At 39.3% G+C, this 11,553-nt stretch overlaps 1 protein-coding gene across 1 annotated transcript; it reads right to left on the reverse strand.

Annotated features, from left to right (window-relative positions):
• Positions 1-5,997: 5,997 nt before the first annotated feature.
• On the reverse strand, positions 5,998-6,336 carry LOC141971787 (feather beta keratin-like). Its single transcript, XM_074929375.1, has one exon. The coding sequence runs from the start codon at positions 6,334-6,336 to the stop codon at positions 5,998-6,000; it is 339 nt and encodes a 112-aa protein (XP_074785476.1).
• Between the last annotated feature and the right edge of the window lie 5,217 nt (positions 6,337-11,553).

Below are 11,553 nucleotides of genomic sequence, written 5' to 3' on the forward strand. Positions count from 1 at the left end.
TTAGGTTGGCGTTAATTACAAAAAGCATCCGATATGATTTTGAGGAGGAGCAGGTCTCCTCTTAGAGAATTCCCCTCAAACCCTTGGGGGTCCCACTTTGCTCAGGCCACAGCCATCAAAAATGTTTTCTGATGAACGAGAGGAGTTCGGTAATACGCAGTTTAAGTTCATGGTCTTCCCGCGGTGAAGAACCACAAGTGTTGGGGAAGGAAAAGTAAAAAATTTATAGTATTTGTAGACAAAGTGTCTACTATGTATAGTATCTGTTTTGCTACAGTGTATCAAAGTTATCTCACACAGGCCTCTGCTTTGTTACAAAGTGCATACCTTGTATACACAATGTTCCCAAAGCTTCCTGGCTGTAAAAAGATTTCTTGGTGTAGAGGTCACCAGCCAAATCCTTACTTCTAGTCAACATGAAAAAGTAGCTTTCGATTCGTTAAACAGAGGAGCAGTAAGAAATGTGACCCAAAAATACGAGCAGCTAAAAGATTTTCAATCAAGCACGAGGAGACTCGGATTGCGATGCAGCATAACTTTAATGAGAGCAAAAAGTAGAATAAAAAAGTACAAAGTGTGTGTCTAGGATTCAGTAAGACAAAAGCTAATATGTCTTTCCATCCTGGGTTTCTTTTCTCAGCGCTGCTGTGAACTGAGACAATGAAGTCCCATCTACAGCAACAGGAAAAAAAAAAAAAAAATATGTTTCATCAGAAGTATGAAGTATTCAAAGAATAAAACAAGCAAAGGCCTGATTTTAGGAGATGCCAGGCTCCCACAGCTCCATTAATTTCAGGTGGAGCTGTGGGTGTCTAACATCACTTCTGAAAACCACGGCCGTGAGCTCAGTCCTGTGTCGGGTCGTGCTTCATCATTCCTGGTCATTTCTTCCTGTTTGCTCCTCACGTTTTAGCACGGCTCGCTAAAGCCACTGCGGTAGGTGTTGTAGCGACGGTAAGGCCGGCTGTACCCACCGCCCAGGCCAAAGCTCCCAAATCCTGAGGAGCTGCCAGAGGAGATGGGCACTCCCTCGGAGCTGAGGGTGCTGCCCACGGCTGCAGAGGTGGAGGATCCCACGGCGGTGTTCTGGGGGAAGGAGCTGAGGATGGGGCCGGGCAGGGTCACCACCACGGGAGGGGGCTGGATCACGTACGTCGATTCCTGGCACTGCCTGACGCAGGGCTCGTTGCAGCTGTTGGCAAGAGGGGTTGGGCCACAGGAGGTGGGAGGACACAGGTCGTAGGAAGAAGACATGTCTGGAGGACAGAGGGAAGTCTGAAATACAGGGAAGACAGTAAATGCAATTTAATAGAACGTAATGCCATATAAAATGCAATATAAATGCAATATAAAAGTATTAAGTTCATAAAAGTCAGGTAAGAGGATAACATATGTGAAAGTGCCTAGAGATGATGGTCAGAGAGGTATTCGCTGTTAGATCAGAATCCACAGCAGACAGTCTGAGGCTTCTCTTAGTTTTATAGGGCTGCTGGAGGACGTCTCTGCTCTGCGGCTGGCCAGTCACGGTAGCATTTGCCCTAACCCTTACCAGCAAAGGCATTTCCCATCCTTTGGCAGCTTCCCTTTGCACTGTCTCTCTGGAGAAGGTGCAATCGTGACTGGACCAGCTGATGGAGAACAGCCGGAGCTCTCATCCTGCGTAGCAAGTGGCCCTGAGCTGAACATTGATGCCAAACTGGGTTTAGTGCCTTAATGCTAGAACTTAGCCACTAATACCCCAGCCAGCGGCGTTTGTAGAACTACAAAAAATTGTTTGAGAAGCATCCTTTGCTCCCAAATGTTGTACAACCAGAACAGGCAAAATAGGAGTGCAAAGAAGGATTATTTTCCATGTCAGAAGTTTCTGCCTTGATTTGAATTAAATGTATTTGAGTCTGCTGGGATTCCTGCTCTGCCTGTGGAAAACAGGACTTGGGGATAGATCCTGGAGCTCAGCATATAATTTTTATTTTTTTAATTTTTTTTTTTTTTTTTGGTAGTCCCAGCTGCTTCAGATGAGACTTAAAAAGACCTGGTATTTCTAACCAGGTTCATTGACTAGCTACACCCTCAGCATCGGTCTCTAAAACGGAGCATGCAGCTGCTTGTTTTGAGAGACAATCTTGCCAGTATCCTCTAAGTCTCGTCTCATTACATCCTGCTTCATACGTAAATAAAGCCTTTCTTTTCGATGGAAGCAAGCTTTTCTAATTTTCCTTCCCAAAAGAAAAAAAGCTAGCAATATTTATAAAGAATTAAGAATAACAAAAACAAACAAACAAACCAAAAAAAGCAGTCATCAAAGTAACATTTTAGCATTTAAAAAGACACCGGGTGGATTCAGACTTACCTGTTCACCTGGACGAATAAGGCAAGAGAAGTGGATGGAAGAGTCTTGTCTTGTATAAGCTTTTATACCATGTTCCAGACTGCCTGCAGACCAGAGACATATATTATGCATGAAATTATTAATGATCAGTACATTTGCATGCAAAATCCACCAAACTGATCAAACATTTTTATTTCCCCCCCCCCTTTTCAAAATCTCTTTTATTATGACTCTATTTTTTTTTTTCCCCTCCTCTTATTACATTCACATTCCAGTACAGACAAAGCTTTCATCTTCACCAATGTTCACCCATTTAATTGCTTGGAAGATTGTGGTGACTCGTTTGAATTACAGCACTAATTATGTTGCCTCCTAAGGCCAACGTGCATTTTATGTTTCATTTTAGTCATCGAAACACTGCTTAAGGGGATTGTATGTGATGCATAGTCCTTATTCAAGACTTCACTCCTTTAGGTGAATAATCATTTAGCTCTGAGGTGGGGGCCTGGTCTCAATTCACAAGCATTTCCATTTCAAGCACTCAGCTTTACCACAAGACGAGATGTATAATAAATATTCCCCGATTTTGCACTTCTGCACCCTTTCAACCCCCCCACAAACATACAGCTGAGAAGAGCACCGAATTTTCAAGAGTATTGGAAAGGTGAAAGAAAATTAAGACTGGTGAGAACTGCTGCCTAGAGACAATAAAACACATTCGAGAACTCCTTGGGCTAACCTGCAGTTTCCCAGCCTGTATGAATACAGCTAATAGATACACAGGTAAGATTGCATTTCCTTACCCAATCATAAATTTCAATTTCCATGCCAAACGATCACACTTTTAATGAAAGCATTTAATTACTTGATCTTATGACTTCGTGCCATTTATTAAATGCCTCTAGCTCTAGATATGATTTCCGTGCAGTCTCTCATCTGAGGAATCACCATTATTTCTACTTGAAACTCCAGTAAGTCACCAGGATGTCCAGCAATTTTCACATCAAATTAAGTCTGGATGTGTCTGTTTGCAAGTATTAGTCCTCAGAGGCAGAGTTCTGCCTAAGCCAAACTACAGTGTCGGTAGAAGTTTTACCCAGCAGTTCTCCATTACATTTCTCGTTACATTATTTGTTTCACCTCCGGAGCCTGCAGTGGCCTGTCCTGGCTCTACTCCAACCTGCTGGAAATACTTGCATAGATGGAAAGCGTGATAAAAGCAGAGATCAGGTCTCTCCTCTTGGCGCCACTGTCCCTCGGTGAGAGATATGAATTAACTCTAAATGAAAAGTGCCTTTATACATAGGTTGGTCTTGGTCTTCAAAAGAACAAAGGACTTCAAAGTTCAGAGCAGCTTCTCACTAATGGCTCAAATATGCAAAGTTTCATGCTACCTAATGTTCAAGGTACGTGACAAGATCTCAGCACTCACATCACCTGGCTAATAACCTAATTTCAAAGTGTGTTAAGTCAAGATCACTCAAAGGACTTCACAAACTAATTCAGAACAAACACCTTCAGAAACTTAAATTATTTTATTGAAGTTTTTCATCATTCATTTAAAAAAAAAAAAAAAATAAAGCAAGCCTTCATCTGTAAAATCCTGTAGGTCTACGTATTTTAATGATTCTCCACAAGCAAATTCTCCTCTCCCTTTCTACAAAAGGAAAGAGTCTTTCTCTCCCTTTGCTCAAAATTTGTACTACCCAACATACTACCTGTAGTCTTTTTATATATGTTAAAAAATTATTTCCTTATAGTAGGTGAAAGCTATCACTCACCTGGATGATCTATTTCCCTTTCATCTGTAAAATGAGATAGCCAAGGAATGCTAACTTTTCCTCATTCTTCCCTCTAGGGATATAAACAGTTTTTCTTGGAGGGTATATAATATTTTAGAAACATACTCATTAACAGCCTGGAAATATTTTCATTGATATTCTGCCAATTTGGCCTAATTAGCGCCTAGAGTTCATCCAAAAGGTTGAGAGCCTTTGGATCGTGCTTTCTGGTACTGTTAAGGCTGGTGAACCAAGACATAACAACTCTCGCTTATGGATCAGTAAATGGAGTTTCACATTCCACACACTCAATTAAAACCCTTTGTGTAACAACAAAGTGCTCCCATGACAGGCTGGTGAGCTACCAAATTGCCAAAGAGCTGACAAATTACTTACGTGAACTGAAATTTGTGTCATCTTTATGTTGACTTCAGAGGCTTGAGTGTAATAGTACAAGGCATTCAAATGATCCACAGGTCTTTGAGATGAAAGAAGCTTTGAGAAAGGCTTTTCATCTGATGCCAGAATGAGACTAGACTGGTACACAAATCCGAAGCAATTTAACTACTGGGAACAATTTCACTATTGGAGACAATTTAACCAGCTCCAACAGAGTTTATATAACTGGAATGTTTTCAATGCCTCAAACCTTCCCAACATCAGAATCTCTTCATTTTTTTTCCCCAAAATCTATAGTTCTAGTAGCTTCAATGGCTGTTGCAAATCTGTTTTAAATCTCAGCTCCTTACTTCCAGCAAAACCAATTTAAGTGTGACTCTTCCTAAAAGTTTTAATGCCTACAAGTGTCCTACATTTATTTTATGTTATCATTCTTCATTCCTTGACGTGAGTTTTTGTTGCAATTCTGTAAGGCTGCAGCCAGGACAGTAAAAACAGCCAGGCTTTTACAAGAAACCCTAAAATACACATTACTTATGCAGTAAATAGCAAGTAAATAGATCAAGCAGTTTTGCTGTCCGTCACAAAAAGTTGTCTGTACACCTCCTTTGAGATTTTTGCTGCTGTTCATGTTTTACTTCACAAATCCAAGCATTTAAGCAGTGATTTGATGGTAAAAAGAATGTAAATCTTTGCACCCTGCAGCTCCAGGTCGGAGTTATTGGGAGTGTGAGTCCCAACAGGGTTCCTTAAAACAAATATTATACACTAGACTGTCATTCTGTTAGATCATAAAATGCTTCCAGCCTTGGGAATAATTTCTTGGCAAAGATGCAGAAAGGCAAGTATTATGATGAGTCAGTGTGGAATCAATATGCGTTTCAGCTGCGAAATTAAATATTTTCTTGATCTTGAGCTCTAAACATGTTATTCTCCTCTTATTAGTGGCTCCGGTAGTATTCATATCATGTCTCTGCCTGATAGTGATGATTTACACAGTGATGAATTTCACCCAGAAAAAAATTTCAAAAGACGGTAGGAAGGGAAGGGAAAAATAAAAGAAGCTGGAGATACGATAAAAGCATAACTTTAATAATATCAAAGAGTGGATTAAAATACTGCAAAGCAACAGTGGGAAGAGTGGCACATCTCATGGTGCTGCATTCCACAGACAGAGCTTTTCTTTCAGTGTAGCGTTGCACCTTGAGAATCAATTCCCATCTATTGTCTAAATCATAAATTTTACAGCAGGCGGTATCAAATAACAGCAATGTGCAGCAGAACTACATACTTGATTAGAAATATAAAGTAGTATAACAAGAGTAAAGGCCCCATTTGAGGGAATGACTAACTCCCACAGCTCCATTAATTGCAGGTGGAGTTGTGGGTCTGTAACATCACTTCTGAAAACCATGAGCTCAGTCCTGCATCAAATTGTGCTTCAGCATTCCTGGTCATTTCTTCCTGCTTGCTCCTCACGCTTTAGCTTTAGAAGCCACTGCGGTAGGTGTTGTAGCGACGGTAAGGCCGGCTGTACCCACCGCCCAGGCCCGGATAGCCAAAGCTCCCAAATCCTGAGGAGCTGCCCGAGGAGATGGGCACTCCCTCGGCACAGAGAGCGCTGCCGATGGCTGCAGATGCTGAGGATCCCACAGTGGTGTTCTGGGGGAAGGAGCTGAGGATGGGGCCGGGCAGGGTCACCACCACGGGAGAGGGCTGGATCACCACTGTTGAGTCCTGGCACTGCCTGACGCAGGGCTCGCTGCAGCTATTTGCCAGCGGGGTTGGGCTGCAGGAAGTGGAAGGACACCGCTCGTAGCAGGACATCTCTGTGGGGTGAAGGTAAATCTGAAATACAGGACCAGAAGTGAATGCAAAAGGAGATTCATATTACACTTACATTTACTCTGCTCAGGTATCAGGACAACAGAAGCTTTCCAAGGATTCTTTTAGGAGTTGAGCGGGGAGGAAGCTGAGAAGGAAACCAAATTCTTAAACAAGAAGATGGAGGCTGAAAGAATCTTCTCTCGGCTGTTGGTGATCCAGTGGAATAGCTGGCAGCAGAACAGAAGTACCCATACCTATATCATCACTTTAATTTTAGTATTTTGATTGGCTGTATGTCTGAAAAGACGCTACTGAGATCCAGCTCCAGGTAGTCAGAGCATTGTAGAAGTAATAATTCTGAGTAAATACCTGGCCACAAACGTACTTATGGACAGAGTTCAACAGACAGCTGGAAAAGGAGATGAGGAATTATTTTCCAGGTTCCAATTTCACCCATGAATTTCAATACAGTTAAGCATACTTGAAGCTGAGATCTTTGGAAATCTTTCCCGGACAACTTGACGTGCTAAGAGGAGGCCAGGAGTTCCCTGCATACTCCGTGTGTCTGGTCCCAACACACCAATAAACACAGTTTGCTGTTTCCTTTACCCATCTCCATCTGTTGGGTCCTCTATTTTTTGTTGTTCATTCCCCTCGGTCCTCACAGCCCCTGAAACCACTTCTCTAAACTTGCAGGAGATACCGTTACACCCTACAAGACCATTTCAAAACTTGGCAACTCTAAGACACCCAGCAGAACTTTTTGATGATGTCCTGCAGCAGAAGGCGGCTGAGGATATGTGATCAGAGCCAATATCCTCGCTGAACTCATTATGACTGTTCCTTTTAATCTCCGTATGCAGCTTCATTTTGTCTTCATTTAAAAAGCGGTATCTAGAGCTCAAAAACTTGTAGTTCGACATAACTGATTTTTAAAACCCACAGACCCCTGTTTTGAAACTTCCTAGTTTCCTTGCTCTCCAGCTGTTTCTTTTAGTATCTGGTTCATTTTACCCTCTTGTTTCCCACTGGGCCCAGTAGCAGATTCATCATAACAAAAAACGGGAACACTGAAGCAGCCTCCTGTGGAATAAACAGCGGGGAAAAAAAAAAAAAAAAAAAAAGAGGATTTTTCTGGATGACATTTCAGAAGATAAATGCATCCACATCCTTTACAAACACTGTTGTTTTTTCAATATCAACCCAGTTGAAATTTCAGGCCTTACAAATGATGGGGAAGACCCTTAAAGCTATAGAATGCAAATTGCTACCGAAAGAGGACTGAGCACATAGATCTCTGTAATCACAGAATCATTGGATGGTTTGAGTTGGAAGGGACCTTTAAAGGTCACCTAGTTCCAACTCTCCTGCACAGGTATTGTGCCCTTTCAGTTCGTTAATCTTTATTATTATTATTATTGTCATCATCATCTAGTATTGTGCCCTTTCAGTTCATTAATCTTTATTATTATTATTATTATTATTATCATCATCATCATCTAGTATTGTGCCCTTTCAGTTTGTTAATCTCTATTATTATTATTATTATTATTATCATCATCATCATCTAGTATTGTGCCCTTTCAGTTTGTTTATTATTATTATTATTATTGTTATTATTATTATTATCATCATCTAAGTCACTTAACACGTCTGAAAGCCCAAATTTAAATACATTTATATCACCATTTCAAGGATCTATATCACCAAGTCAGGACTCCAGAAATACCTGTAATTCCAACAGCAAGAAACCCCAACGTTTTAAAGAGAAAAAAGTCTTCCCCCAACCAATTCAGCAACTAGAAGAATACTGTGGAAAAAAAAAAAAAACAAAAAACAAAAAACAAAATTGTTATGAAGGCGAGAATTCAGCAAATCGAAAAAGAGAGGTAGATTTGAACTAACCTTGTTCACAAAAGAGGAAAAGAGTAAGAGAAGTGGTAGGAAGGACCTGGAGTTGAGTTCGCTTTTATACTGGATCGCAGATGGCCTGAGGACCACAGACATCCTTTGTACATGAAATTATCTACTGACAAGTATGTCCTGAATGCAAAATCCTTCCAACTGATTAAATGTCTTTTCCTTGCTGTTTATTACTTTGGTTTCATTTCCTTATCTTCTGACACACATATTCTGTCAGACAAGTTTTGTCTCATCTCCTGGTATTATGGACCAAATTTATTCCAGTGCCACCTTTCCGCGACAACAAAATTGTGCGTTTCGCGTTAGTCATAAGGAAAAATATTAAGAAGGATTCATACAATGCGTGGTTCGTTATTCAAAGGTGTTCTTTTATTAAGGATATGAGTGTAAATCTTTAATAAATTCTGGTCTCCACCAGCTGTAATTCCAGCCAAGCATAAGAACAATTTAGACTGTACTTCTATGTTTTGTGAAGGCCCTGAAAAAAGGTACAAGCCTACACGCCCCTGAAATCCCACTGAAACCATGGAGAAAGAATCAGAACCCTGGGTGAAATTCAGAGAAAAACAGTATTATAGTGTATTAAATTCAGATATCACCCAGTTACACTTAGGTAACACAGTTTGAGGGACAGCTGCGATAGCACACAGGGACATTTAAACCTGATTTATCGGTTCTTTTATGAAGGGAACCTGTAACTCCCTTCAGCACATCTCAGACCAGAAAAGTGACTAGCACTTCACAAGTCATCTTGAGGACACATATGAGTTTTAAAATCACATATGAATTTTAAAATCACATATAAATTTTAAAATCACATATGAATTTTAAAATCACATATGAATTTTTAAAATCACATATGAATTTTAAAATCACATATGAATTTTTAAATCACATATGAATTTTAAAATCACATATGAATTTTTAAAATCACATATGAATTTTTAAAATCACATATGAATTTTAAAATCACATATGAATTTTTAAAATCACATATGAATTTTAAAATCACATATGAATTTTTAAATCACATATGAATTTTAAAATCACATATGAATTTTTAAAATCACATATGAATTTTAAAATCACATATGAATTTTTAAAATCACATATGAATTTTTAAAATCACATATAAATTTTTAAATCACATATGAATTTTAAAATCACATATGAATTTTAAACTATTTTGAGGTATTATCCTTGCACAAACTTAACTGTGGGGTCATTGGGGGGGGGGGAAAAAAAAAGATAAACCAACACAAAAGGGTCTGTTTGTCATATTTTTTCCCTTGCTACAAACTGTGTACAACAGTGATTGCATTGCAGACTGATGGAAGTCCGTTGCGTAAGTGGAATTTATGTATAAAATTTTAATATGTTTTTTAACTTTACTTTGCAGTCTCTCCTGTAAAAGTTGCAGGGTTTGAATCTCCCCTTGGAGAAGTTGTTAAATATTGCTCATGAGGATTCATAGACAGCTGTGAAATAAAAGTTCTTGGTCTTAGGTTCCTAAAGAAGAAGGCCTTCAAAGTCCTTCACAGAGTTTAGTTATCAAACTACTCATGATATATGATGAGGTTTTAAAACCCTCAGCATCCATCCAGTGAAATGTCTTTAAAACCTCTGAATCAAGATCATTTTTTGCCATCTCTAAGCCCACACATAGGTTTCTATTTCCACAGAGTGAAGCCGTTTGTATTTTAAGACTCTATGAAAACCAACACTGAACAATTCTTCAAAGAAAAAAAAAAAAAAAATCTTTTACAAATGTTAACTCCTTTTCATATTTCAATAACTTTACCTAAAATGTCCCAACTATGCTCTTAAACATTTCCCTTCCTTTCCAGACCTAAACAATGCTCCCGACCCATAAACCTGTAACCATGTACATTTTTGAAATACAAATTCTTCTGTAGAATCAGGTGTTTACTACCTGGAGTAAATTACCTGGAGAACTAATTTTCTTGTAAAATTTGTAACAATATCCACAGAAGTTTTCAACACTTTTTTTCTGCTTTCTTCTATTAATACAATAGTTTCTGTTTGGCGTACTCATAGTTTGAAAACAAACTCATCGGCGATGACTGCAGTATTTTCAAAAAGACTCCTGAAGCGTCTTCTGACTATGGCCCAACTCCAGATCAGGCTGATTGGCTCAAAGAACTCATCCAAGAGGTTTGAAGTCCTCCTTGGAGATTTTTTTTTTTTTAAAGATGGTGACCAAGTTAATTGGCGATTGTCCTTAAGTGGGTCAGACAGGGGATTGCACACAAAGAGGTTTAGGAAATGTCTTGAATGCGATCTTATTGTGCTCCCAAGACACCTGAAAGCTAACAAATTGCCGAGGAGCTGAAAAAAAAAAAAAAGTCTTTATTAAACTGCGCTTGGAGTAATTTCATATTGACATTGAGTCAGTATAAACGTACCAGAAATTAAAAGTACCCATAAATTGGGAAGATGAAAGAATTTTTAATGTGTAGAATACGCTTCTCATGCAATGCCAGGCTGAAGCTAGACTGGAAAACAAAAGCAGAACAATTTCATTATCAAGAAAATGTTCCACCTGCAAAAATATACGTGGGAACTAATTAATGCAAAAAAAAAAAAAGCCTCAGTAGTCTCATAAATTTGTAAACATCCATATGCATAGTTATTGTACCCATTTCTCCAGGTTTAACGTACAAAGGGGACGTGGATTTCAAACTGATGTTCGCATGCTTCAGGAACTGTCTCTCTAAGGATACATTTAATAAAGGCTTCAGCGTCCTGCACAAACAGCCCATGATGCCACGCTGTCTGAAGATGGCTGGTTACAGGACACTGCTTTCTTTTTTTCTTTTAAATCGGCAAGCGTAGACTTAGGGGGCTGGTGACAGAGAGTAGTTCTCCGAGCTTTTTTTATTCACGAGCACCACAAATGTACCTTTAAGGACACGCTATTGTTGGGCACAGACCACTTAACCAGACATTTCATTCTCCTGAAATTAATATCTGTACTCTTCACGCTACGTGTCCATTTGCATCTTAGAAAGACGCCTTCCCAACACCAAGAATGAAGCCGTTCTTTGATGTACATCAGAGTGCAATCAGTGATTCCTCACAGATCTGAGTGAATAACTAATTACTTCGGTCGTACCAGTTCTGTCAACAGGGCACCATATGTTTGTGTACGCTTTCCAGTCCCTTCCATTAATTCTTCGGAAAATACACACATGGAAACCAGTTTTCAAGCAGGGACTTCACTCAGTCTAGTACCTATTGATTTACCATCTTTCATCCTTTTCTTTTGTTGCC

Source organism: Athene noctua, chromosome 29 (genome assembly GCF_965140245.1).
Source record: "Athene noctua chromosome 29, bAthNoc1.hap1.1, whole genome shotgun sequence".
Taxonomy (NCBI): Eukaryota; Metazoa; Chordata; class Aves; order Strigiformes; family Strigidae; genus Athene; species Athene noctua.